Genomic DNA, 26350 nt, shown 5'->3' with positions numbered 1-26350 from the left:
ACCTTCCCCCGAATATGGTACGCCACTTTGCTAATGGCATACCTCACTAACCCAGGCTAAAGCCAATTAACTGGAGCAGGTTCAAAAGTATCATACACGGGTGGAAGTTTGATGGCTTCTGTAATGCACTCTTCCTCAGCTCAGTCTATGACAGGAGGTAGTCGTGCAGCGGACGGTCACTCTGACTAATCACTTTAAGCGATTATAAAAAGTAATTGATTTGAATAAGAATAATGTATTTTTTTATTTTATTGTTTTACAATTTTTATCCCACGATTTTGTAACTCATTTTTCACCCGTGTCAATTATCTAATGTGATCCTGGGCTCTACACACCCTCCGCCAACCTAGTCCCCATATATAGGGGGACATGGGGAGAGCAACGGACTTGAACTCATGCTTCCTTCATGCCTGAGTGTCCAAGTTGCTCCTTTACACCAGAATAATAAATTGTTGCTTATTTCCCTTTTTCAAAATAATCAAAAGGAAAAATAGCAGATTTAAAATTTCCTCACTTCATCATCTAATGAAATTGAACATGGACTGATGTGTAGCAGGCACGTAGTCTTATTTGAGTTATTTTATTTAGGTTCGAGATTTCAGTATTTTTACTTAAGTTAGCAATGCCCATGCATTTTATTTCATTGTGCAATGTGAGCAATAATAAACTTCGCTATCAATTAGCTTGTCCCAGCAATTATTTATTTATTTTATGGACGATCTGTCCAGTGTTGTACATTGTGAGATTTTAGATGGGCTATTTTTGGTATTGTCTTACAGCAGAAGTATATGGAGCTTATGTGATTTATCTGTCTAACTCTGCAGTACCTGTCCCATTTCCCGATAGTGCTAAAATATCCCTGTCAGACACTCGCTGTTGAGCTGTACACTGCATGGTTTCAGCTCCGTAGCTGTAGGACAAGTAGACGAAGGCCTTTGATAAGAGCAGCCGCTGGCTTGGTGTCCTCCCTCTCCCATCTGTCCCAGATTCCACAATGGAAAAAATGTTGTGGTCAAGGGATCGGAACTAATTCAACCTTAATGGGGGTGCAAACTTCGCCTGTGAGAAGTGGTGTGTGCGTGTGACATGAACAACATAATTCTAGCAGCATTGCACATGGCAGCCACTGTCAACTTAAAAATGTAGGAATATAAAAAAAGTGACATCATGAAGGAATTGATTATATGGGTGCTGTAACGTATACAGTGCACATACTAATTCATATGTCTTCTTCAGCTAAAGCCTAATTTATACTTTGTCACACAACAGTGTTGCTTACCAAAATAACACATTTTAGGTAAGCAACAAAGTATAAATTAGGCTTAAAAGCAGGCTTAAGTAAGCACAACCAATATCGTTCCACCAAACCCATAACACCATGTAACCTACCAGGTAAGCTGGGTGCTAAACTTGGCCTCATCATGACCATACGTATATAGCTTCTGTCTAATTTAAGAAACTAGTTATTATCATCTCCATGGATAGCCCTGCTTAGCCCACTAAGTGCTGAGGTTCGCCGTCATCCTGATGCCGTTTCCAATCTCTTGATTTAGAGGATTATAACATCCAGCCCTTTTTGATGATGTAACAGGTCTAAGAGGATCATTGCTCTGGCCTTTGCGCCGGCCGCTGTCCAAACCACAGTCCTTCTCACAACATGGAGCCGAACTGGGCGGGTTGCTAATGTGTAGTTAGAGTCCTTTGGGGACTGGTGCATTGGACACTGTCACACTCACATATTACACTTTACATTTTTCATGGATACAAACATTATCATTAACTCACTTACTCAACATTCATATGCATAGGCCTACATAATGTACTTATTCTCAACACATACACATTGCGTGGGCAGATGGGCAGGGTGGAATCCGTCAGTGATGCATGCTTCAGAACGTGTGGAAAGTGGAGTCAAGTTAATAATAAGATTGTTTGTTTTGGGGGACCGTTGATGGGCAGGCTTGCCGTTTTTCCTTTTCACGCACTACTACATTGGGTTGTTCCGCTCTCTGTCACTCATCAGTCAGAGAGATGTGTCTCTCTCCCTCTCCTCGGGGGGTTTGCAATGATGCTGGGAGCCTGGGATGCCAGAGTGCGCTTGAGCGTGGCTCTGTGCTTGCTAGTGGCTTACCCTGTCCCCTACCCCCGCTGTCTCTGAGTCTCTGAGTATGGCTCATTATGCACGCCTTTTTGAGTCAACCACCGCTCCACATTTGTTCCATATTAGCTTCAATAATTTTTCCTTTCTCCCTTGATAAGTATATTCCACTTCCACCCGTCTCATTCAGAGACATTTTGAGGAGAGGCCTGATGGTAAGGAACTGACAGAATGTGAAAACATTATGGACGTTTTACATTTGGTTAACTCGGTAACCGATCCACTTCGTTTTTGTACCCATGTGCTTTTGCACAGTGCGTAGCCCATCACACACACACACACACACACACACACACACACACCAAGCTATATGTTGTACTCTACTACTGTTGTGCTATAAGTCCTTACTCTGTTGACATGGTGGAGGCTTTCCATTCTCCATGTGACTGGACTACTTTCTTCTCCTTGATTACGCATACGCACCATATACAGTCATCCAATCAGGGTTCCTTTTTTGTGTATTGTTGAAGAGATGATAAGGAACATATAGCATTTTTCCAAACAACGTTACAAAAAGTACTTTACTGACCAAGGTAAAATGAGCAGTAATATATAAATTCAACCATGCTTACTGTCAAGCTATATAACTGATTTGTAAGAGAGTTGTCAGTGATTATTGTATTGGCTCGTTTCAAACCCACAACACTCTGAAGGAGTTTCTAATGACTGGAGGTTCAGGACGCTACACAGTACACACCTACGTCGCACCGCCGATCCGACCCATATGTCTGAGTCAAAACAACAGGCTTGGGGATCTGTTGGGAATTGTATTACACAAAACACTCACATGTGTGTCCAGTCTCAGTGTTTTTAAACAACCAATTGGTCTATATAATTTGGGCATATAGGGTTTGTTTATGGTTATGTCTGACTCAGAGTGACATGGCTGAGGTCCTGCCTACTGTATATGGCCGTATGCGTATGAGGTTTATTTATAGTCATTAAAAGGATTTCTGAACAGGCACTATGTTTTGCTAAATGTTATGAAGGTCCCTTCATTCTATTAAAAAAAAAAATCACTGCTGCAGATGACTCACACCAAATGTCACACCCCTGATGTATTCATTAAACTCATTCCAGCATGACATTTACTGTAGTAGAGAATGAGCTCAAAACGTCACTTCTGTTGGATGTGCCAATATAAATTGCATTTGAGAGAGCTACAGTGGGGGAACCTTCTAGTATTTTATCATTGTCTTCCTTTGGTCCAGCTAGCACCTGCCTTAAATGGTTTGTGGATGTGCACAACTACTATTATGAAATTAATAAAATAAGTCATAATCATAATACTAAAGGGTAAAAGATAATATGAGAATCCATGAAACATAAGTGCATAACAACAACACTAATCAGGTAGTAAAGGCAAGTCTATAAAAGTGTGTGAGTGTTTTGTGTAGAGAACACTGTGCTGTAACATATTTTGTAAAGACCTCCATAACATTGTCCAACTCCAAACTGTCTCCACCACTCTTCTTTCTCTTTTTCTCTATCCCTTGTTTCGGTCTAGTGTTTCTCACAATTGCAACTGGGGACTAATGTAAAGAAAAACTAGAAACCTGGATTCTGCATATAAATATGTTTTTTAGAGTGTATTTGCTGTGCCATGGTTCTTTTAGTGCGTATGGTACCGTGGGAATCCAATTATGTTTGTTGATCCCAGCAGTCTCTTTTACGCCCGATGTGGTATGAAGCCTGTGTCATGTGTGCAAACAGAGATGGCCCTCACAGGCTTGACTCCTCTACTCAGTAATTGAGTCTAGTCATAATATCCTGAAAAAGAATACATGCCATTTTATATAGTGCTTTTCAAGGTACTCAAAGTTGCTTTACAGAAACTGAATAAAAACAACCATATTTATACATTGTCATAATAGTAATAATATCAGGAGCCTGGCAGTGGAAGGAGAAACTGCATATAGTGTACTTTATCTATAGTCTTTGCCTTGTTGAACCTGTAAAAAACATTTTAAATCACAAAAAACTATTTTACAGGCAGTCTTTTATTTATTTTTTAAATGGTTTTCTGTTTTATTCTTGGAAAGCTTGTATTAAACATTTTTATTGGTTGCTTTGTTTACAACTATTGTCTGTTAAAGGCTACACTGCACTCCAAATGTTGAAATATGCTTTTTAAAACCAATTCAGTTCCTCAATCTGCCTTGTGTATCCGTGATGTATTGACCCACATTCTGGAAAGGCTTTAGTGTTGGATTTATTTTATTCTTTTATGGCCCATAATAGCTTAAATAGTTTAAAAAAAAAACGATATCCTGTATTCTCCCCCAACTGCTTGCCTGGCATTTGTGCTCTAGCCATGGGCTTTAAAATGGTAATATTCATGTGGCTGTTAATACTGTATCATAGATACAGATGAAAGGTGGCATATACAGTAATGCCTTGGCTTCTATCATCTACTACGTTATATCAGACCTCTTGGCTGGAGGCGGACATGGTTGTATCCTCTTGGAAGTGTGTTATCTTAGCCGTCAATAGTCACCACAGAGGCCATGCCCTGCTTTGGAATATTAGCTACAATCTGGGACTTATTATAATGTTAGGACTTTGTACTCGTGTCATACGATGGTGTTGCTTGCGGGGAAACAAATGCTGATCTAAAACCCATGATTCGTGCTGCAAGTAACAAGTTCTTCCGCGCATTATTTATTTCCCAGTCCCACCACAGAGTATAAATCAGGCTTTAGTATTTGAAACACGATATGATCATTTATTATTCCAGTGGTCTATCCTCAGAAAAGTTGGTTACAGCTAGCGACATGGGCTTTACGTTGAACCCACAGTATTAGAAATTCCATACAGTCTCAAATCATATTTGCAATTACCTCTCTCTGTCGGGACAAGAACATAGAATTATAAATCTATAAAAGTATAGGTCCACCTGAGTATTGAGGTTCGTGACATCTGTTTTATGTTATTTTTTTTTAATGGCACGCTATTTATTGCAGTGTCTCCATCTGTCATTGTGCCATGTTTATTCAGAATGAGAAATAATTTAATCTTGCTCTGAAACACAAAAGCCTTTAACAGCTGCAGTTCTTATCAGACATTTGATGAGACTCAATGTCTGTTAGACACATTCTTGTATACACCAACCAGTCACTGTAGATCTCAGATGAGACTGATGTACATGCTTACTGAAAAATGAATACAAATACTATCCATTGCTCACAGCCACGGCGACTGCTTTATTCCAGTGCTTTTGCATGCTTACCATTATGTTACCTCCTCTTTTGCCCTGCTTGCTTTAACAAATCAAGTTTTATGGAGGCGGTCTTTCACAGCTGTGGAGATTTGGCCATGATTTCTCTCATTTACTTCAGAGTACATTCTGAACTGTCCGTGCTAGCCCACCAATGAGATACAGAGTGAGTAGACGGACATTGTGCCATCTTATAATAATGAGCGTTGGTAAGAGACAATTATACGCTGCAGTCTCTGACTCAGTTGACATTAGTGGTGTGAGGGAGTAATTTAGAATGTAGTGAACCTTTTTAAATTAAGGTCATTATAGAGCTGGTGTAGTCGTGCCACGCTTAATGATCCTACTCACTGTCTTAATTATGCGTTTATTACATTTTCTAATCCAAAAGTCAAAAGTGAAATTTAATGTTGGAATACTATAATACACTTAATTAAATAAAATTGGTTTAAAGAAAAACCTTCTCTGCTGCTTTTTCGTTTATAGTAAAATTGTCTCACAGTCCCAAGGTGTTATAATTTTGTAGAATCTATTGATTTACCACCAATCAGAATGAGATTAAAAGCAGGCAATTTATGTGGAAAATAAATAAGCATGTCTTTGACTCTTTGGTTTTTATTAATGCTATATTTCACAGCTGTGTTTTAACCACTTTTAATCTGACTTCTCTTATGTGGGCATGTCATAGGAATTTTTCAAATACTTTCATAAAGTAGTGAAAATAGATAAATGGTGCATTTATATAGCGCCTTTATCCAAGGCGCTTTACATAGATTGTGCACTACATTCACCCATTCACACACACGCATTCATACGTTGATGGCTGAGGGCACCAACCTGCACATCGGGAGCAATTAGGGGTACAGGCTTAATTTCTAATTTCTCACTCACCTCGCAATGCACTCTGCTGATCTGTGTCTTTACCAGTTCTCTTGTGTTTGTTTAGGTGGCGAATCCACGTGTGGAGCTTACTCTTTCAGAGCTGCAGGAAATGGCTACAAGGCAGCAGCAGCAAATAGAAGCCCAGCAGCAGATGCTTGTTGCAAAGGTAAGATCCTTTTATCACTCCTTTGTTTGGCAGTCTGAATTTATCAGCAGTGTGCCAATGGCCTTCTTTCATATGGCACTTTATCGGAATAAGCCGCCTAGTCTTAAGAGGGGCCCTACTGTCGTATTTGGTCATGTTCAGTCAAATTGTGACATTAACCGTGTCAATTGATGTAAAAGCATTTTGACTAAATGCAATACCTTTCTATCCCATTCTCAACATGCCTGAACCATTTCATAGGCTGCATGCGTCTCTCACAAAAACAATGCATAAACCTCTCCTCATCTTTCAGACGACTAGGCTAATTGACCAACTTACTAATTAAAATAATGACTGGGACAGCTACTTAATCACCCATGGAGTTTGTCTTTCTCAACAACACTATAATTTATAGGTTTGGATTGTACACTATGGAAGAGTTGATATTAGTATTACAGTCATTCGTCATGACAACTCATTTACATAACCTCATGTTCATTAACCATCAACATAATAGATGCCATATCAAAATACAACCTTACTATTAACAGTCCCTAGTCTGTTTATTGCCTTTTTTTTGTGTTTCAAAAGTGGGCCCACTTGGAGGCCTGCAGGCATTTGGAAAGATGGTCCAGTCATCATCTATTTTAGGAGCTGAACTGGAGCAAAGCTCAGTTGGATACACTGTGTACAAATCTGTGCACAGTGCAAATGGATAAATGAACTAGGGATGCACCGAATATTCGGCCACCAAAACTATTCGGCCGAAAATAGTGGCTGGTTTGGTTTGTTTAAGAGCCGAAACCGAATAATCAAAGAACCAGGGTTTCCTTTCCGTTTTTGTTTTGATGACGTGATCAAAACGTGGCTTCAAGCATGGCGCGCACACATGCCTGTACAGTAGGAAGCTCTACAAAAAAGGTAGAGCTCTGACAGCAATGGTACAAAAACTGGTAAAAACATATATATGCTAATAATAATGATAATAATAATGGTAATCATATTCAGTATTCAGTTTTCGGCCAACTGTTTCCGTTTCGGCCAAGAATTTCCCATTCGGTGCGTCCCTAAAATGAACGCTGAGGATCTTACTGCGTTGAAATGAGTAGAGTGACCTGAAGCTCAACCAGCATTTTCAATAGACATTTTAGATTTCAACTTTATGGTCACATCACCAAGTTTACAGGTGTAAAAGAAGGGGTGAAATTCTTTAATTTCAAGAAAGTGGTGAAGAATAGAGAAAGAAAGAAACGAGGAAAACAAGTCATATACAGTATTCTAGTCGCATATTCTTAGTATAGTACAAGCACTGTCAAACATAAGCTGCATGGCATTAAAATGGCAATAAAATATGGCATAAATGCTTCTTGTGCAGACCAGGGAAGTATTTACAGCAGATAAGAATAGCAGCAGATATTAAATCACAGTCTTGTGCGTGGTCAAAATAGAAGCAGCAGGATCTCTTCATAGTCTATTTCTAGACCAGTTCCACATTGTGTCTCACAGATGTTGCTCATCTTCCCCTGTTGTTCCCAAACGGTGTGTCGAAGCACAATGGTGTATTTGTTAGTCCCGGGTTGTGACTTGGGATTTTGTGACAACAATTCATTATTATTGCAATATATACAACTGTACAAAATCTTATCAGTTATTTTTTTATTTACTATATTGGCACTGATTTCCCAATACAGAGGCAATTCAAGGAGGCTTTCAACGTGGCATATTTTGGGCATGCCATTATAAGTGACAATTTGACATTTCATTTTACAAAGTAAAAAATATAAATAACAAGCTCAAAACGTGATATTTTGACTTGCCCATTGATAATATTTTTACACTGCTCTTACTGTTTGCCTTGACTTTTAAAAAGTGATAAACTGATCAGCTAAAGAGGACAATTTGTTTCTAATTTCCTCAATGATTCAGTTCACCTTGCCTACAATTTACTGTCTGTGTGGTGACAGGCATTTATCACATCTGCCAAAAAGCACATCCTCATTATTCTAAAGGACCAGCTTGAATGAAATTGACAATTAATGACATTGAGTCCTCTACAGTATGCTAATAAAAAAACAAAGGAGTGCAGCTGTCCTCATGAGGGTGGGTCATCGTTCTGTTGCATTCCATCGTGTCCTTGGTAATGAGACACACGTCGCAGATTCATTGTTGTCTTCTACAAGTCAATGAGCTACACATACTTACTGTATATACTGATTACAGCATTACTGGTCTGTATTTTCAAACCCACAGTGCAGAATTTGTGTAAACTGGCAAAAGTAGATGGTAGTAGTAGAAAGCTGATATCTGCCACATGCACTGTCAAATGAGTGATGTCCAGGAATTTACAAGCTTTCTGCTCCCTGACCTTGTCTCTTTAGTTTCTTATCTTTAACCACGTATGCCATATTTTATATTTCGTTATACAATGGATACCACGATAATGACATGCTCAAAATAGATTGCCTGTTTCAAAGTGGTTAATAGACGTACAGGCAGTGTAAATCATGGAGTTAACGTCCAGACAGGTCAGCTTACCATAATTACCACTGAGGAGGCAACCTACTTATTGGAGAGCACTACATGTGTATTAAGTTAAACATTTGGTGTGCTTGTGTGTGTCCTGTCATGTCTTCTTTTTCAAAGTAGGTCTCGGGTATCTTGTTTCTACAGTTGTCTCTTGTGACACAATCTGGGAACCCATTCGGTGAAGGCAAAATAGTAGAACTTTTATTATTGAATTTATTTGTTGTGTTTTTATATGGTTGTTTGTACTATATATTGGGTGCTGTATGTCTTGTAGTGGACAACAATGGAAACAAGCTTCAGCCTTTTAATCCACATTGTTGTGCCAGGTTAATCCGGATGCACTGCAGAGGATTCAACCCCCTAGTCTCCACAGTGGGACCTGGAAGCCCTAGCGTTTATTATTCACCACAGAGTAAAATAAAATAAACCTCAATCTTGAGTCTCCGCTCAATTTCTCTCTGTCTGTTTGTCTCTCTCACTCTCTCTCTCTCTCTCTCTCCCCCACTCATTCATCCTTCTGTCTTTTCTTCCCCTTTACATTTCTTCATCTCAAACTCTGCCTGTAGGAGCAACGTCTGCGTTACCTGAAGCAGCAGGAGCGTCGGCAGCAGCAGTCCGTTTCAGAGACTGAGAAGCTGCAGAGACTGAAGGACCGCGTTGAGAGCCAGGAAGCCAAGCTGAAGAAGATCCGAGCAATGAGGGGCCAGGTGGACTACAGCAAAGTCATCAATGGCAACTTGTGTATGTTGAGTTAAAGCCTGTCTGTCTGTCTCTGTCTGTCTAACGGTTGTCAACCACCATGATCGTGATCCAGCATGATCGTGTTTTCTATAGTCCGTGTTAAAAACAACGTTTTCGTATGTTGGCTTTTGAGAATATAGGATTGGCGAATTGATGATACGTGAAGCAACACCCCTTGAATGAATGAATGAATGAACTGAGCTGATTGGTTTCTCCCCTGCTCTTATCCAGCGGCAGAGATCGAGCAGGTTAGCGGCCTGTTTCAGGAGAAGCAGTCTGAGTTGCAGACGGCCGTGCTGCGTGTGGAGCAGCTCAGCCTGCAGCTGGAGGACCTACGGCGTGGGAAGCTCAACGGCCTGCAGACCGCCCTGGGTGGCCAGGTCACCGGCACCGCTGCACTGGAGCTACGCAAGCTGTACCAGGAGCTGCAGGTAACCCAGTGTGGAATGCACTGACCCCTTGCCTAAAAACAATCCTGGGATAAAAAATATATATTAAAAAAAAAACAGGTCTGAAAATCCACCTTTCAGCAGGTAAAAGACCACTACTCAGCAGCTGTTATGGAAAACTAGTAATAAGTAGTCGTGAAACCCATAGTGAGCGAGTGATGCGCGTGTGTGCGTGTGCATGCATTAGTGACTGGCTAACAATATTGTTTTTTATCAATCATTAATCCTTAATCATTTTAATATATTATTAATTTAGACCATGAAATGCACACTTTAGCTTGTATTTGTAATTTGATTACTTCTTTAACATCATCAAACCATAACAAAACGTTTAATTTTAGAATATGAAACCAAGACGAACGTCTTCTGTCGATAGATAAATCGATCATTCTATTACTTATGCGCTTCATGTGCGGTGTCACCCCTCAGATCCGCAACAAGCTGAACCAGGAGCAAAACAGCAAGCTGCAGCAGCAGAAGGATCTTCTCAACAAGCGCAACATGGAGGTGACGCTCATGGACAAGCGCATCAGCGAGCTGCGGGATCGCCTCTATAAGAAAAAAGCTGAGGCACGTCAAAAAGAGAACCTTCCTGTAAGGCTAGGAGCGCTCAACACACCTGCTCATAACCATTTCACTCAACACACCTGTTCATAACCATTTCACTAAACACACCTGCTCATAACCATTTCACTCAACACACCTACTCATAACCATTTCACTAAACACACCTGCTCATAACCATTTCACCCAACAGAACTTCTCATCCCCAATTCACTTAAATCATCTGCTCATCCCCCGTTTCACCCAACACACCTGCTCATCCCCCATTTCACTTAAAACACCTGCTCATCCCTCATTTCACCCAACACACCGGCTCATAACCATTTCACTTAACACATCTGATCATAACCATTTCACCCAACACACCTGCTCATAACCATTTCACTCAACACACCTGCTCATAACCATTTCACTCAACACACCTGATCATCCCTCATTTCACCCAACACACCTGCTCATAACCATTTCACTTAACACACCTGATCATAACCATTTCACCCAACACACCTGCTCATAACCATTTCACTTAACACACCTGATCATAACCATTTCACCCAACACACCTGCTCAACACCTGCTCTTCCCCGTTTTACTCAAGACACCTGCTCATCTCCATTTCACTCAACACACCTGCTCATCTCCATTTCACTCAACACACCTCATCTCCATTTCACTCAACACGCCTGCTCATGTAACGTTTCCTTCCACTTCCAGTGTAGATTGCTTCCTTGCTTATTGTACGTCAGTCCAGTGTGTGTAGTTGTTAAATGTGTAGGGAAATGACATAATGAAGAATACGTCAAAGTCTATGGTCAAAGTTCATTGCTTTCATGTTGGGATTATGGATTGGATAAAGTAAGTTCAGTTGATTTTAATGTGAAAATATAATTTCACATATAAACAAATTTCATTATTTAATTTATGCAATATAGTGATATTGTACAATACCATGGAAGTGTGGGATAATTCTTAGTAGTAGAACTATAAAACAATACACATTGAAATCAAAATTTAGCTTGTTTTTTCCATTCATGGGTAGAAAACAAAAGGGTTTTGTCTAGAAATGAATTTGCATTCATTATGACAGCCGTTTACCACTATACATGCACGTTAACACTTTAAATGTTCACTTTCTCCATCTTTAGCTGAACAGAGCGAATGGGCCCCCGTCTCCCCAGCCAGCTGCTGGAACTCTGGGTCGCGTAGCTGCCGTTGGACCCTACATCCAAGTCCCTGTGCCGGGCCGACAGGACAGTGGCTACACCGTGCCACCTGAACCTCTCAAGCCTCAGACACTAGGTGTCAATACCCAGGCCAACCATGGCCGATCCAAATCAGGTTGGTCAAGCTCTGCTATATGTACGTCCACCCAACGTCTATACTGAGATTTGTCTCTGATTTTCAAGGGAAATTCAACAAACTGATACATTGAGTGCTGTTGCTGTAGTATTACTAACTTGAATCTAATAATGTTAAGCAGCCTAAACCACTTTATGTTTGAGAGATGTTAACAGAGTAGGTGAAATAGTGCTAAAATGCTTCTGGTACAACTTGATTCCAGGCTAGATTGTAATCCCAGACGTAGGGGGTATCATATGAGTCGTACTACTGTGATACATAATTTTTCAATCTTAGCCCATAATCACATCTTGCATGAATGCCTCGTGAGTGAAATCCCCTCTGGCGTCAACTGTTCGTCTGTTTTCTGCCTATCTCGACTTATCTGCTCCCATTTTATTCTCTGCCTCAACTTGGAACACTTTAATTTCATTTTCCTCCTACTCTAACCTCACTCTCTCTTCCTTTTGTGGTGTATATTGTTATTCCTTTCCCTCTTTTCTTTTTCTCCTGTCCCGTTGTCTCTGATGTTGTCTCTCTTTGTGGCATCTTTGATGAACTTGGGGTGGGGTGGGGGGCGCACAACGCTGCCTGGGGTAGACGGTGTGCGAAAGCCTCCCGGCCCTTGGAAGGTGTCTGATTTAGACATTGTTGTGGATCCGGTGGCTCCACCCACTCCCGACTCCCAGCAGCCAGGCCACGTAGCCTCCACCGGCTCTGACGGCGCGTCCCGTGAGTGCACAGGTTTGCGTAAATCCAGTGGTTCTCAAAGTGGGGTCCGGGGTTTCCTCCAGGGATTCTAAAGGAGTCGAGGTCTGTCGCTCCGAGAGTGTACAAATGGAACCAAATGTACACTCTCTGAGTTAGGATTTTGCGGTGCATATTGGGATTCGATGATATTGGAAATTGTATCAATTGGGGATCCGTGGCCTAATGCATACCAAACTGGGGGTCCTTGAAATGAAAACGTTTGAGAACCACTGCCCGTGAACGCAAAAGGGATGGCACGTTTCTGAACCTTGTCTATCTAGCGTGCAAGATCTTCAGCGTACAGCTGATGCTTTTTATCCCGACTGTCATATCCAATAAAACACTTGGATCGGCTATATTGATCTCAAAACGCAATAATTGAATAATGCCTTTTGAATTTGAGTTGCACAAGAAAGAACTGGCACTGACAGGAATTTGGAACATCCAGAAAATAAAGAAATGAGGCACTCTGCGCTTCACAGTTTGACCAAAGGAGTTTCAGTACGGGAATTGATAAAGGACCTGGCCATCTGTTAAGAAGAAGAGTTAGCAGATGGATCTCATTTGATGTCATTCAGCTGCCCACTGCCCTGTTGAGCACTGCATTGTGCATCCAGTTTGTCCAAGCGAAAAGCGCATGTTGAAGTTTGGATGATTTGCTCTGTGGGACAGCTAATGACGTCAAACTGGGTAGGCTGTGAACATTTGTCAAGTGTCCTGCAGAAATTTTGTAAATTCTCTTGTGCAAGTATTATTTCCTTAGAAAGCACTGCTGATCGCGAGTGTGTGTGTGTGTGTGTGTGTGTGTGTGTGTGTGTGTGTGTGTGTGTGTGTGTGTGTGTGTAAGAGAGAGAGAGAGAGAGTGTACTTTTAAAATATGTTGGTGTGTTTAGTGCCAAAACATTGTCCATGAAAAGCCATCCAATAAATTAGAGCTTTGGTCTAACTCCATGACTCTAGAGCAGGGGTTTTCAACTCATTGTGAACGAGGTACCACCACCCTGACCTGGAGACCACTGTTGTGTTGTGTTGGGGATTCACGCTAAGATTAGTGCTTTTGTATCACTTGCTATGCATCCCATGTGTATACATACCACTGTTTCTCAACCAATGGACAAAGGCTACTAATAATGATAATGACTCAAACCGACAATCCGGTGCACTACCCCCTCTTGAGATTCAAACTCCCCTTTTCTGTTGAATTTCTTGACCTCCAACTTGTCCGTAAAATTACTCCATGGATGGTCATCATAGGTCACCAGGTCATTCAGTTCACTGTTTCACAACTAGTGGAAAGAAAATGTTAAAAATCAACAAATCCTACGTGAATGTTTAGGGACCACATGCAATACTTCCATGCCTCGGACCACCTGTTGAAAACCCCTGCTGTAGAGGTTTGATCTAATTCCATAATATCTCCAGCCTAACTAACTTTTCACCTCATATCAAATCTTCACAGCGATCAGGCTTATTAAAGTCATAATCACTTAAAGGACCATACTGGCTTTCTGTTTAGCCCATTGGCTACAACTCATAGTATACTGACGATTGTTCTCCAAAGCACTTCGTTAATTATTGAAGTTCCATGGAAGCCATTGGAGTCCATACATTTAAGTACGGTATGAAAAATATCTTGCAAAAGAGACAACACATTTTGTGCCAAAACGTCGCCAGACGTCCTAGGAATTAACGCATGTGGTGCCCAGGACGTCTGTGGACGTCTTGTTTTTTATTTAATTTTTTTATGTCAAAGTGGGTCTAAAAGTGGGCACCCTGGGTCGCCATTTTGAAAGAATGAAAGGGCACATAATGTGTTAAATGCACAATGAAGTTTATCCAGCAATGACTCAGATTAATTCACGGAGGTTCAGAACTATAAGGAAAATGTTAACTCATGAAATCTAAGAAATAAAATCGTTAACAGGAATCTAAATGATAGAATCTATGAGTCAGCATGGACAATAGAATGAATTGAAGGCAGCATGGTCCTTTAACAGCCACATCACCACTTGTATGTCATGTATTCCAAATGGAAAGGATATTTGACTTGTTCATGCACTGTATAAATATCATTTGATTCACTTCACTCTCATCTGTCTTTCAATAATGTTTGTCTTAACAATATAACAGCTATCAAATTTGATTCCTTTCAATTTGTTTTTCTCCTCTTTCCCCGGATCTTTACTGTCTTATTTTTTTGTATTGTATTTATGTTTTATTGTCCTTGTTTTTATAGGAACCCCCCCCCCCCCCCCCCCCCCCGGGAATGTCATAATAGGCAAACATTTGGCCAAAAATAGGCAGTGTCGATGGAAATGGCCGATCTGTGCATTGTGAGCTTACTGTATAGATTGACTATTTTTTTTGCAAATTGATTTGGTGTAGAGGGGAAAAGGGAGGGGACCAACCAAGTCCATAACCTTGCTGGGCCCCGGTCAACTTAAGTACTAGGAATATTATTTAGGAATTAAGTGGTTTAGGCAGGTACAGTAGATTGGAGATGAGAAAGTTAAATCCCTCACTAGTCTAGAACTCTAGTTAAAACCTCAAAGAAGAAAGAGCGATGAATCTAGTTATGCTGGTGGATGGTGCTTGAATCAGACTTACGTGATTTTGAGATGAATGGTTTCTCCAATAACTTGCATCATTGACATTGATGACAAGAGGCCATTCTTATTGTATACATGAAAGTCCTACAAGGTTGTTTAGTTAATAGAATAGACTTTTTCATAAATCCTGAGTGCTCTGTTCAACACAGCCCTACTGTAGGTCAAAATGGTATAGATTTATGAATACTGTTATGGACATGCTGGTTTCCTTGAAATTGGATCCTATTTTTCCACCTCTATTTGGTCCCATTAACATGGCAAGGAAAATAACTTGAAAGGAAAGCAAGTTCCATTCACACCTGTCAGGTGGCCATGCTTTGCGCTTTGTCCTGTAATACCTCCGCTTTTCATATCACCTCCATCATTTGTAGATTGACGTGTTCCCTTGAACAGTGTGCTCATCGTGTCCCTCATTGTCTTTCCTTCCTAGCTAACGATACAGGCTGGTCCACTGTTGGCAAGAACAACACGTCCCTCAAACCCCCTGACAGGAGGGAGCCAGGGAGTGACTCCCAAGGCAAGAGTCCTCCTACAGGATCTCCTGTTGCTCCAACTGCAGACAAGGTTTGTCTCCTTTCTAACAATGCCTTAAAATGTAGATGCAGTAGAAGTGCTTATTGTTCTCGCTTTGTCATGCCATATCATTTTAAAGGAAATATCAGTGCAGTGGTTCAGGCTTAAAGCTACTTGAATTTGCATAAGATGACTTGATTGTCTATGGGCCACGGTCTCGTCCAATACCAATTTAATGATGGTTTTCTAATATCTATGTTTGTGTATCCCCTTGCTTAAACTAAGGTGCTGGACAATAAGATGGCGGTCTCCTCTCCTGCCATATCCAAGCCACAGCCCCCTCCCTATGGCTCTCACCTCACACCTTCTACCATGGGCAGCTCTCTGGAACGCCGCAAGGATCCATCGCCTGCTGCACGCCCCCTCCCCAATCCACCAGCCCCTGCTTGGCCCCGTGTGACCACCAGCACGGGCTCATCCTCCCAGCAGATTCAGCAGCGCATCTCTGTGCCCCCAAGCCCTACTTTCCAGCCCAGCTCACCAATGTTTCCTCCTGGGTTGAGCGAGCGACTGGATCCCCCTTTGGCTGTGGCAGTCAGGCCCTTCATCCCAGACAGAGGCTCACGGCCTCAATCGCCCCGCAAGGGCCCACCTACCATGAACTCCAGCTCCATCTACCACATGTACCTCCAACAGGCAGCGCCAAAGGGCCAGCCACCAAAACCGGCACTCAAAGCAGGTAAGAGGACTTTAAGAGAAAGATCATGAGAATGTATTATACTGCTTATTTATCATTAACTCTTATATAAAAGCTGAAGAACAGTCTTGGTCATGTTTTTGGTGATGCTATTTTTAACTCATACAGCGCCTTCTGGTGGAGGGCTCAGAGCGCCGCACATGCATTTTCAACGAGCACCTTTAGTTTGAAAGCCAATTTGTCCAGAAACTGCAAGTCCGGTAGTAAAAATTCGCTATGTAACATTTCCCACGATTTAATCCACCCAAAACATACTTCTTGTAAACTAGGATCATATCGTTTAGAGAAATGAGCTGCAAATCAAGCTTGTATTTTTTTTATATATTGTTTTGTGACTTTCACCTTTATTTAATTTAATTTAATTTTATAGACGGATAGGTATACAGTAGGCCGACAGGAAATGGGGAGAGAGAGATGGGGGGGTGACACGCAGTAAAGACCGTCGGGATCGGGAGTCGAACCTGCGGCATACTGCCAGACTGGATTACCAGCCAAGGTGCCCAAACGGCTACGCCAGCCGCCCGGGCCAAATCAAGCTGGTTTTGATCCAAAAAGAAGAATCTGTAGACTGCATAAACCAGCGGAAATTCCATTTCTGTTTGTTTTCTTCACCGCACCGGAACCGGAGTGTTATGAGCGCATACAGGACACAATTGATCACCATAATTGATATTAAAAAAGGCGTGATAAGGCGCCATCGGCGGAGAGGTACATACAAAATCAAAAGGCGCAATTGGCGATAAATGAGCTAATAACATTCTCCCTATCGTGTTCTGCTTAATTATTACAAAAAGCTTTCTGTCTAGACTGTATTGATGCTTAATTCATAGATGTAATCATCTTTATGTACTGTACTGTGGCAGTACCAACCAGGTAATTCTGTATGTAGGCATCATAAATGTATATTATATATTGTCAGTTTGAGTTCTATTGCCATGCTCTTATGATTCATTCTGTTCTGTTTGTGTTTTATAGTGTATGGGAAACCCGTTCTCCACTCCAGCTCTACGCCCCCTTCGCCCTTACCCTTCATGCAGACGGTGGGTGCATTCCCCATGTTCCTGGGCCACCCCAGTGGTGGTGATGCTGTGGATGGGGAGGCAGATGAACTGGAGGGCTTCCAGCCACTGGAGCTGTCCGCTCCCCCTCCTTGCGTTGAGAACATCCCACGGCCCCTGAGTCCCACCAAGCTGACACCAATGGTGCACTCCCCATTACGCTACCAGAGCGATGCAGACCTGGAGGTGCTCCGCAAAAAGCTGTCCAACGCTCCCCGGCCCCTCAAGAAGCGCAGCTCCATCACGGAACCAGAGGGGCCTGCCGGACCCAACATCCAGAAGCTGCTGTACCAGAGATTCAACACGCTGGCAGGGGGCATAGAGGGAAATGGAGTCAGTGGAGGCGGTGGAAGCGGTGGCGGAGGTAATGGAACGCCGTTTTACCAGCCAGCCAACCCTCCTGGCTACATGGGTGGGGACTCTGTGGCTGACACGGACAACGGCAACCTCCCCTCTGAAACGGTGCTTCTGCCTCCCCCAGGGGAAGAGGAGTTGGCCTCAGAGCCTCGGCCTACTGACGCCAATGACAACCAGCCAGAACCCTCGCCACCAGAGGGGGTTGGGAACCCCGATGTGCCAGAGGAGTCAGAGGACGATGACAACAACAATAACTTGGGGAGCTGTGAGGCCTCTCTCCCCAGCCCTGTGCCAGAGGTCAGCACGCCAGAGGAGTGCAACATGGCACCTTCAAACTCACAGCCCCTGGTGAGAGAAACACGTTATGCATTGCATGGACACCTTAGCTAAGCTAAACCAAGGGTCTTTGGATACATTTGAAATTAACTTTAGTTTCCAAGAGAAAAAAAGAATCACAGCCTTTTCTTTTCTTCTCTTCATTTTGATACAGGAGAAACGTACAAACTTAAAGAAGCCTGACTCTGAGCGCACCGGACATGGCCTTCGGGTGAAGTTCAACCCATTGGCTCTCCTGCTCGATGCCTCGTTAGAGGGAGAGTTTGATCTTGTCCAAAGGATCATCTATGAGGTGTGTGTGCGTGCGTGCGAGCACTCCTATTTAATTTTATATTTATTTTGAAAATAATTGTCTGAACTAGTTGTGCTCACCTTCCATGTGATCCTTTCTCTCTCCAGGTGGAGAACCCTAGCACTCCCAATGACGAGGGCATCACGCCCCTGCACAACGCTGTGTGTGCAGGACATCACCACATAGTCAAGTTCCTGCTGGATTTTGGCGTGAATGTCAACGCGGCGGACAGCGACGGATGGTGAGCTCCCTCCTTCCCTTGTGCACTTGAAGGGTTGTGTCGCCAATACCATTCAGCGCATATATATATATGTTTATTTAGTTTTGTTGTTTTTATTTCCCCCTTTCGTGCTAGAGAAACAAGTACATATTCAATACAAGAAATAAATGTTCAGAATCTACAGCTTGGTAGGCTGCCAACATGACAGGTTTAATGGTTTATTTCGATCTCATGCCATTAGAACATTACAAGAAGAATCATGTATTAAACTTAAACATAGCCAATGCAAAATGTATGCGTCAACAACAGATAAACATCGGCTACTGCCATCGGTTAATGTCACTTTTATTTGCCGATACCGATAACAGCAATATTGGCCGATACCGATTATGTGGCCGATACATCGTTGCAATACTACTATTTTGTGCATGTGTGTGTATGTGTGTGAGCAGGACACCACTTCATTGCGCAGCCTCCTGCAACAGTGTGCATCTCTGTAAGTTGCTGGTGGAGTCCGGGGCAGCCATCTTTGCCAGCACCATCAGTGACGTGGAGACTGCTGCAGATAAATGCGAGGAGATGGAGGAGGGGTATATCCAGTGTTCTCAGTTCCTATACGGTGAGCCTTTTACACTGTATGCACTAATCTGCCTTTTACACTGTATGCACTAATCTGCCTTTTACACTATATGCACTAATCTGCCTTTTACACCATATGCACTAATTTGGTTTCTGACTGATAACCTTTACAGTGAAATACATGACTATTTTAAATCAATTTGAAAGTATATGAATGGATGAATAAGTCAAACAGGGCATTTGGTTTTAATATAACTAAATCCATATACAAGTCTAAACTTGTACTCCACTGGGGTGGTGGTGGTCTTGGCACGTCCAAGGCTACTCTCGGTTAAGGGAGAAGAAAAAGTAAAAAATGAAGTGCCCATCGTCAGTAACTGTATGCGCATTGCGCACGTGTGCAGTGAACTCGTAGTGGTGGGTGCTTCCGGTTGGAAAAGGACATGCGGTAAGTAATGTGGCAAAGTGACAATTTGACTAATAACTTGTATTGCTTATTTCCTATTATCCAGGTGTTCAGGAGAAGCTGGGTGTGATGAACAAGGGTGGGGTGTTTGCCCTGTGGGTGTATGAAGCTCAGAGTCCAGACGAGTTGACTTTCAGCGAGGGCGACGCCATTACCATCCTACGGAGACAGGACGACAGTGAAACAGAGTGGTGGTGGGCGCGTCTGGAAGACAAGGAGGGCTATGTACCCCGCAACCTGCTCGGGGTAACAATACACACACATATTGACACAGTTTCCATTCATTTACTGTACACCAGTGCTTCTCAAAATGTATTCCACAGACCCTCAGGGTTCGTTGGGGGTTTACAAATGGACACTTGCATGTCTATGACAGTATACAAATTGTACGCTCTGACAGTGTACAAATTGTACACTCTGAGTTATGGGTGTCGTTGAAATTAAAAGGTTTGAGAATCACTCAAACCATGTATTTGTGGAGTACTTGTAGACCAGAAGCCTAATATCTCCTTGACCAGGGAGAGATTCCTGTTTTGATGATCTTTAGATGTTAAGGTTTTCCCATGCGGTAGGTTCATTTCCAGTTGGCTACATAGGAGGCTGGGATCAGGTTTTTTGGTGGTGGAGGTAAAATTGGAGTGAATTTTGCAGAGTAGCCCTACCTTAAGCCTAATATATCTCCTATATATACAGGGCTGCACACAACTTTTTTTGGTCTAGTACTCAGAGGAGCACCTGGAGGAGTTACTTGGTGCTCCTAAAATGCGGCGACCCGTCTCGCTGGATGGATAAAAGAGGCATGCATGAATAACTTGTAGCAAAACGATATTTATTGGATAAGTGGGGACTGGGGAGTCAATGGAGAGTATTGCAACTCTAGATTCATCCCATTATAAGTTGCGAATTGCAGCTATAGGTCCATTCCAGCCCTATTCTAATCTTCTTAATACTTCCTAAGGATAATATGAGCATCAAAGCAATATTTAGATACTTTTTCTTTTTTTTTTACTAGCCGATCTACTAGCTCACAACTTGTTGCGGAGGCAACACGTTGTGAGCTTGCAGATCAGCTATTTGTTTAACATACGACTAGTCGTACGGCGAAGCATACGTCAGGCTTCCCTTTTGTTTTTAGCCGAGGCGATGTACACAGTCAACACAGAGTCAGACAGTCAGACACACATGGCTCCTCGGTGCAAAATAAACAGTGTACACTACCCGACTTTACTATAATAAGGGACAGTATGTCGGGTCACGCTGTTGTCATGTTGATAAGCTTCATGTTGTGCAGCAGCAGTGCCAGTCCGCAATGCTTTGCACTCCTCCCAAAACCTGTCGGTGGCCGGTGCCTAGGCTGTGAGAGACGGCATCGCACACGAGCAACTTGCTCCAGCACCCGGAAAACAAACACAAGCACAGCAGCGAAGGGGAAGAGTGCAAAGCATCCAAAGCATGCCCTTTTACAACTTTTACTTTTTAGTTCGCTCCACATCTGAAACGGAGAAGCCGAACCATTTGTGTCAGGTTTTCTCAGTAGTAAACTCCTGTCCTCCTGTCAACCGCCCTCTTCCCAGCATTGAGCAGCATGGAATCCTCCCTCGTTTGAGTAAGGACGCGCTGTGATTAGCCACAATGGCCAGTGCACTTGTGCAAGACGTGCTGTGATTGGCCAGTAGCTACTTCGAGTGGCAGGGAAATGCTCTCGCCACAGAATTTACTAGTATTCTGAAAGGGGCCAGTGAGGCGCTCCAACGTTAAAGCACTGGGCCCTAGTGGTAAGAGGAAGGACTGCAGGCGGACCCGTGGATTCATGACGAGGAAACCCTGTGCAGCTGGGCTTTAACATTGAGTGCTTGGTTTCACTTCCGCAAATGCGGAAGAAATCGAAAATGGCGAAAGTAGACGGTCCTTCCGGGTGCTTTAAAACAGCCCTGAGCAACTTCCACTGACATGAATAGTGGAGGGGGCGGAGCTTCGCGCCAGATCAGTCTATCCTTTTAATACTCTATGGTATTCTGGCCATAATAATCATTCTGGGCGGCCCCAGTACGCAGAAGCGCTTCCCGGCGCTTGATTGACAGCGCATAATGCATTTTGACGACGCATGCGCACTGGCGCACCGCTTATGTGCAGCCCTGTATATATATAATATATATCTCCTGGGTGAGTGGTAGATGTTTGGTTTCCCTCTTGGGAGACCCATGTTTGAATCCAGGGGTTACACATAGGAAAGATACCACTAACATCCTACCTACACCAAGCCTTTTGATTCAATAAATAAAACAAACCAAAAATGCATAAGTGACGGTGTTAAAAAAGGTCAAACTCTTCAGTTACTGTAATTAGTTATGTAGATGTTGCAAACTGCTCGTACCTTCATTTGAAACCTGAATTGTTCATCTTGAGTCACAAGTAAAACAAAATCTGTCTTATGTTAACCCATTTTGGGCGGGAACCCCTTTTGGTGTTAGTATTAAGTTATGCTTTAGCTATTGAAAAATAGCAGATCTACAAGCTCATAGCGTGCCGCTACGAGCTTGTAGGTCTGCTATTTTTGAAAAATCGAAGAACCACTGACATAGAAACATAGCTTTTTCAGAAAACTGTCAGGATGTAGAAGACATTTTTAGGATCTGATCTCAGGTCAGAATGGGTTTTAAATGACTGTTTATCTTCTCCCTCTCTCAACCCCTTCCAGCTGTATCCCAGGATAAAGCCTCGACAGCGCTCTCTGGCGTAGTACTCCATTGTTCGTTCGTTAACAACAGAAGCAAGAGCAGAGAACAAAGGAGCCTGGTGCTCCGTCTTTTCCCTGTGGCCATATCCCCCACCCTGCCGCCCCCCTGCCTTCTGCTTCTCCCATCCTCATGACCATGAAGCCTAGGGCAGCCATGAACTTTTAACACATTACCTTCATGCATTCAACAAGAAACACAGTCATAAACACAAGCGCTGCAAATGCGAAAAGCCCTCTTAACCACTCCATTTATACCAGAACCACTCCGAATTCATTGTTGTGATTAGATTTTTGTTGCAGTTCAGTCTCAACTCTGTATGACTTTTTACAGTCTATGATCAAGACTCATTCATCTCATTGAAGAAAAACACTAACACTGTTTCTGGCTACTAATGATGGCATTTCTTTGGCCAGCTGGACTGCAGTTTAATCAGCATTTCCTGCTATGGCAGGGCCAATGGTATATTATGAGTTCTATACTGACATTGGTTCACACTACATAATAACTGCATATCGGTTTCAGTGACGTCACTGGTTTTGTCACTGAGGAAAACAGGCTATTGAGTGCGTTTGCATACTATATATTTATTTATTTTTTATGTTTTTGCAAGAGGTTCTCAACAGTATTATCAAATTCTGATCTGGTAAGATTTGGTCCAATATTTCAGCTATTTTATCATTTATCCTTACAATTATTTAACATGTTATTTTTACTATATATTTTTTTTAAATGTAATGCTAGTGCTACAAATTAATTGACCATATTCAGACGCCAGCCATTTTGCTCCTAATACTTTGCCGACCACCTGTGGTAAGTAGCCTCCTTGGGAATGGGCACCAACAGTTCACAAAAAGGGATATAACTATTCTATATTTTGGAGTTTCATAAATTGGACTTGCAGTAATCAATTTAGTTGATTTTACTATTTAAAATGCAGTATTTTTTAATTATTCAAATGTAAAAGATGAACTTCATTGATTCCCTAGTATAATGGAGCGAGAGGTTACCTTCTGGCTAACCAATCACCTTTAGCACACCTTGGAAAAACTCAAGACGAGAATGGTTTCATTCACATTAATTTATCGAGTTACCAGTAGTTGTTGAGGCTTGAGACTCAAAGTTCATGTAGAAAAAGGACACAACATGAACACAGGTTAACAAAAAACAGATATAAAAATAATATATTATACCAAGAAACGGGTGCTAATTATTCCTCAAATCTAACTCTTAACTAATTAGGCTTAAATCTGCAACCCTAGTCAATTGAGATTTTCACACCTAGCAATCCCCTATTGTTTTCAACATATAATGTTAAGTTCTACAGTGCTTTGACATTGTAATGTGTTATTAAAAAAAAACTACTATCCTACTATAGGCCTACTTTAAGTTTACTACAACTTTTTTGCCTTAGTTAAAGCTAATAGCATTTTGAAATACTGTGCCGATTCTACGGTTATATAATTGTGACGTTTTTAATTGCTGGTAGTATTAAAAGACGATTACATCCCTATTTCCAAGCTATGTGACCCAAAGCTCAGGAGCCAATATCCTGTTTCCGTAGTACAAGGCAGCTTGATGTAAAGTACATCCCCTGGACATGATGCTATATGTCACAGGGATTTACCCCCAATCCAACCCTTGGATGCTTAGTGCAAAGCAGGAGAGGCATTGGATAAAATAATGTTGTAGTCTTCTTTGATATGACCCGGTCCGGAAACAAATTCTTTACTCGGCTGGGTATGAAGGAATAGCAAAATGTCCGCCGTCTGAATATACTTGCAATAAAAATAATTGGATATTCTCATAGAAAATGGGCAAAACAGAAGAAAATATTATTTATCTTCAGTTATTATATTCATGGCTAAATACCATTTCTTTGCTCTTTGTGCCAGTCCAGTTTATCTAAATATTTTTTTGCTACAGTCTAGCACACAAACAGGTTGAATTTCTTTCATGAACACAGTTACAGGGCATGTTTGCTTTTTCTGTGTAATGTTTAAACTGGGTTTGTGGACATTATGGCACACAGCAATGCTTGATTTAAGCAAGGGAACTATAACTGGTTACATGAGTTTTTTTTGTTGAAATTGCTGTGTTTGAGCAATTAGATAGATGGAGGTTATATTTTTGCTTTTTGGTTCCCTGCAATGAACCATATGCTGCAGTTGCCAAAATGTATTGTCATGGTGTTGGATGGCAAACAATATCATGCTTTACCAAAAATAGGTTGCCAAATGCATTAAATACCTTGTTGGCAAATCTGTTACGCGTATTCTAGGCCACAAGCACATGAGTATTTCAATGTGGATTTGGAGAGCATTTGAACAGGTTAATCTTGATCACCAGTGTATTCAGAAGTCTTAGTTCCAAAGAGCAAATTAGAGACTGGATCCAAGAACAGTCTACACCCAATCCTTTCATTTACTACTTTTGTTTTTGTCAATGTAGACATCTGAAATTACTTGGAGATTCAGTTTTACTATCTTGTGATTCATTTGAATGAATTGCAAACATGGAATCCAAATGTTGGAAGTGTGAACATTTCAAACCGTATCAAAATAGCATTCACAGATTCACTACAGAACTTTTGTGAGCAAACCTGGACTTGCTCAATTTTAATATTCACCCTTTTTTATGAACCCTTTTTGCCTTCTTGCTGCTAGGTTATATAGGTTAAAATGTCTGACAATATGAACATTTTCAGTTGACCGTGATAAACCCCACTTGTCACTCCTGTGGAGAAGCGAGTTTAAATTCAAATACCTCACTAGTCCAGGGTCCAACATGGTGTTACTTACTCTCCTACCACCAAAGTAGTAATGGTATTTCCATTGTCCTCAACAGACATCCTTCACTTAACAGTAAATGGTGCATTTATATAGCGCCTTTTTCCAAGGCGCTTTACAAACCCAGCACATTCATTTAACTCCCAATTTTTCAGTATATCAGTTCATAGTCGATAGTCGTATACATTTATCGATTCTTGAGTAGGTCATTGTGTCTGGAATGGAGAAATGGTTCAAATTCATACTTAAGATTTATTATCAGACAATCCCGAATTTGCAAGTTTCTTTTCCTTAAATTGCCCCCTTGAGGTATAAAGCCATTCCAATAACACTGTTCTCTCTGATAAATGTATATCAGAGTTGACCATTCAACCTCTCCAAGGCCATTATCTTGTTCTCAGTCTAGAGCGATTGAGTATGATGATAAAGCCTAATTTATATGTTGCCTGCCCAAAAGAACGAAATGGCCATACGACAAAGTATAAATTAGGCTTAAGTGTGCAAGTGGCCCAAGCTTGATCCTGACTTAAGCCTGTACTGTACATAGTGTGAGGAGATATGCAATATGTTTATGTGATTGTTTGCTGTATGGAAAAGTGGGCTTTCTGTATGAACGCTGTACTGACACAATTCTGTAAATGTGGAAAATAAAAAAGCTCTGGCATGACATGTTCATCGCTTACACATTGATGTTGGGGAAAGTAACATTTCAGCAACACATAAAAGGAGAAATTTGAAACAACACAGTAGGTAGGTTTACTTATTTGAATGTATTGTATGTATGCATAATTTCCTTCCCTTGTTTGCAAACTGAACCTTGTGCTAAAACAAATTAACATTAATCAAGCGGAGTGAAAAAGCAACAAAGA

General features: G+C 41.7%; 1 protein-coding gene across 5 annotated transcripts in view; it reads left to right on the top strand.

Annotated features, from left to right (window-relative positions):
• The window catches only part of ppp1r13bb (protein phosphatase 1, regulatory subunit 13Bb), a 44234-nt gene extending 17973 nt beyond the window's left edge, over positions 1 to 26261 (top strand). For 3 of the 5 annotated variants that reach the window (XM_080790904.1, XM_080790903.1, XM_080790902.1), the window contains exons 6-18: positions 6322 to 6423; positions 9495 to 9669; positions 9901 to 10100; positions 10548 to 10712; positions 11828 to 12020; positions 15810 to 15943; positions 16178 to 16631; positions 17625 to 18412; positions 18555 to 18692; positions 18800 to 18933; positions 19365 to 19531; positions 20004 to 20203; positions 22656 to 26261. In XM_080790904.1, coding sequence (XP_080647030.1) covers positions 6322 to 6423; positions 9495 to 9669; positions 9901 to 10100; positions 10548 to 10712; positions 11828 to 12020; positions 15810 to 15943; positions 16178 to 16631; positions 17625 to 18412; positions 18555 to 18692; positions 18800 to 18933; positions 19365 to 19531; positions 20004 to 20203; positions 22656 to 22697 — 2892 coding nt within the window. In that variant the 3' untranslated portion in view covers positions 22698 to 26261. The remainder of the gene's footprint in view (positions 1 to 6321; positions 6424 to 9494; positions 9670 to 9900; positions 10101 to 10547; positions 10713 to 11827; positions 12021 to 15809; positions 15944 to 16177; positions 16632 to 17624; positions 18413 to 18554; positions 18693 to 18799; positions 18934 to 19364; positions 19532 to 20003; positions 20204 to 22655) is intronic. The other 2 variants (XM_080790906.1, XM_080790905.1) reach the window with 2 other exon arrangements.
• Positions 26262 to 26350: the final 89 nt, after the last annotated feature.

The sequence above is a fragment of the Protomyctophum bolini genome, assembly GCF_963924005.1.
Source record: "Protomyctophum bolini genome assembly, chromosome: 19".
NCBI lineage: Eukaryota > Metazoa > Chordata > Actinopteri > Myctophiformes > Myctophidae > Protomyctophum > Protomyctophum bolini.
The sequence above is the reverse complement of the archived record's forward strand: the minus strand, read 5'-3'. Positions and strand labels throughout refer to the sequence as shown.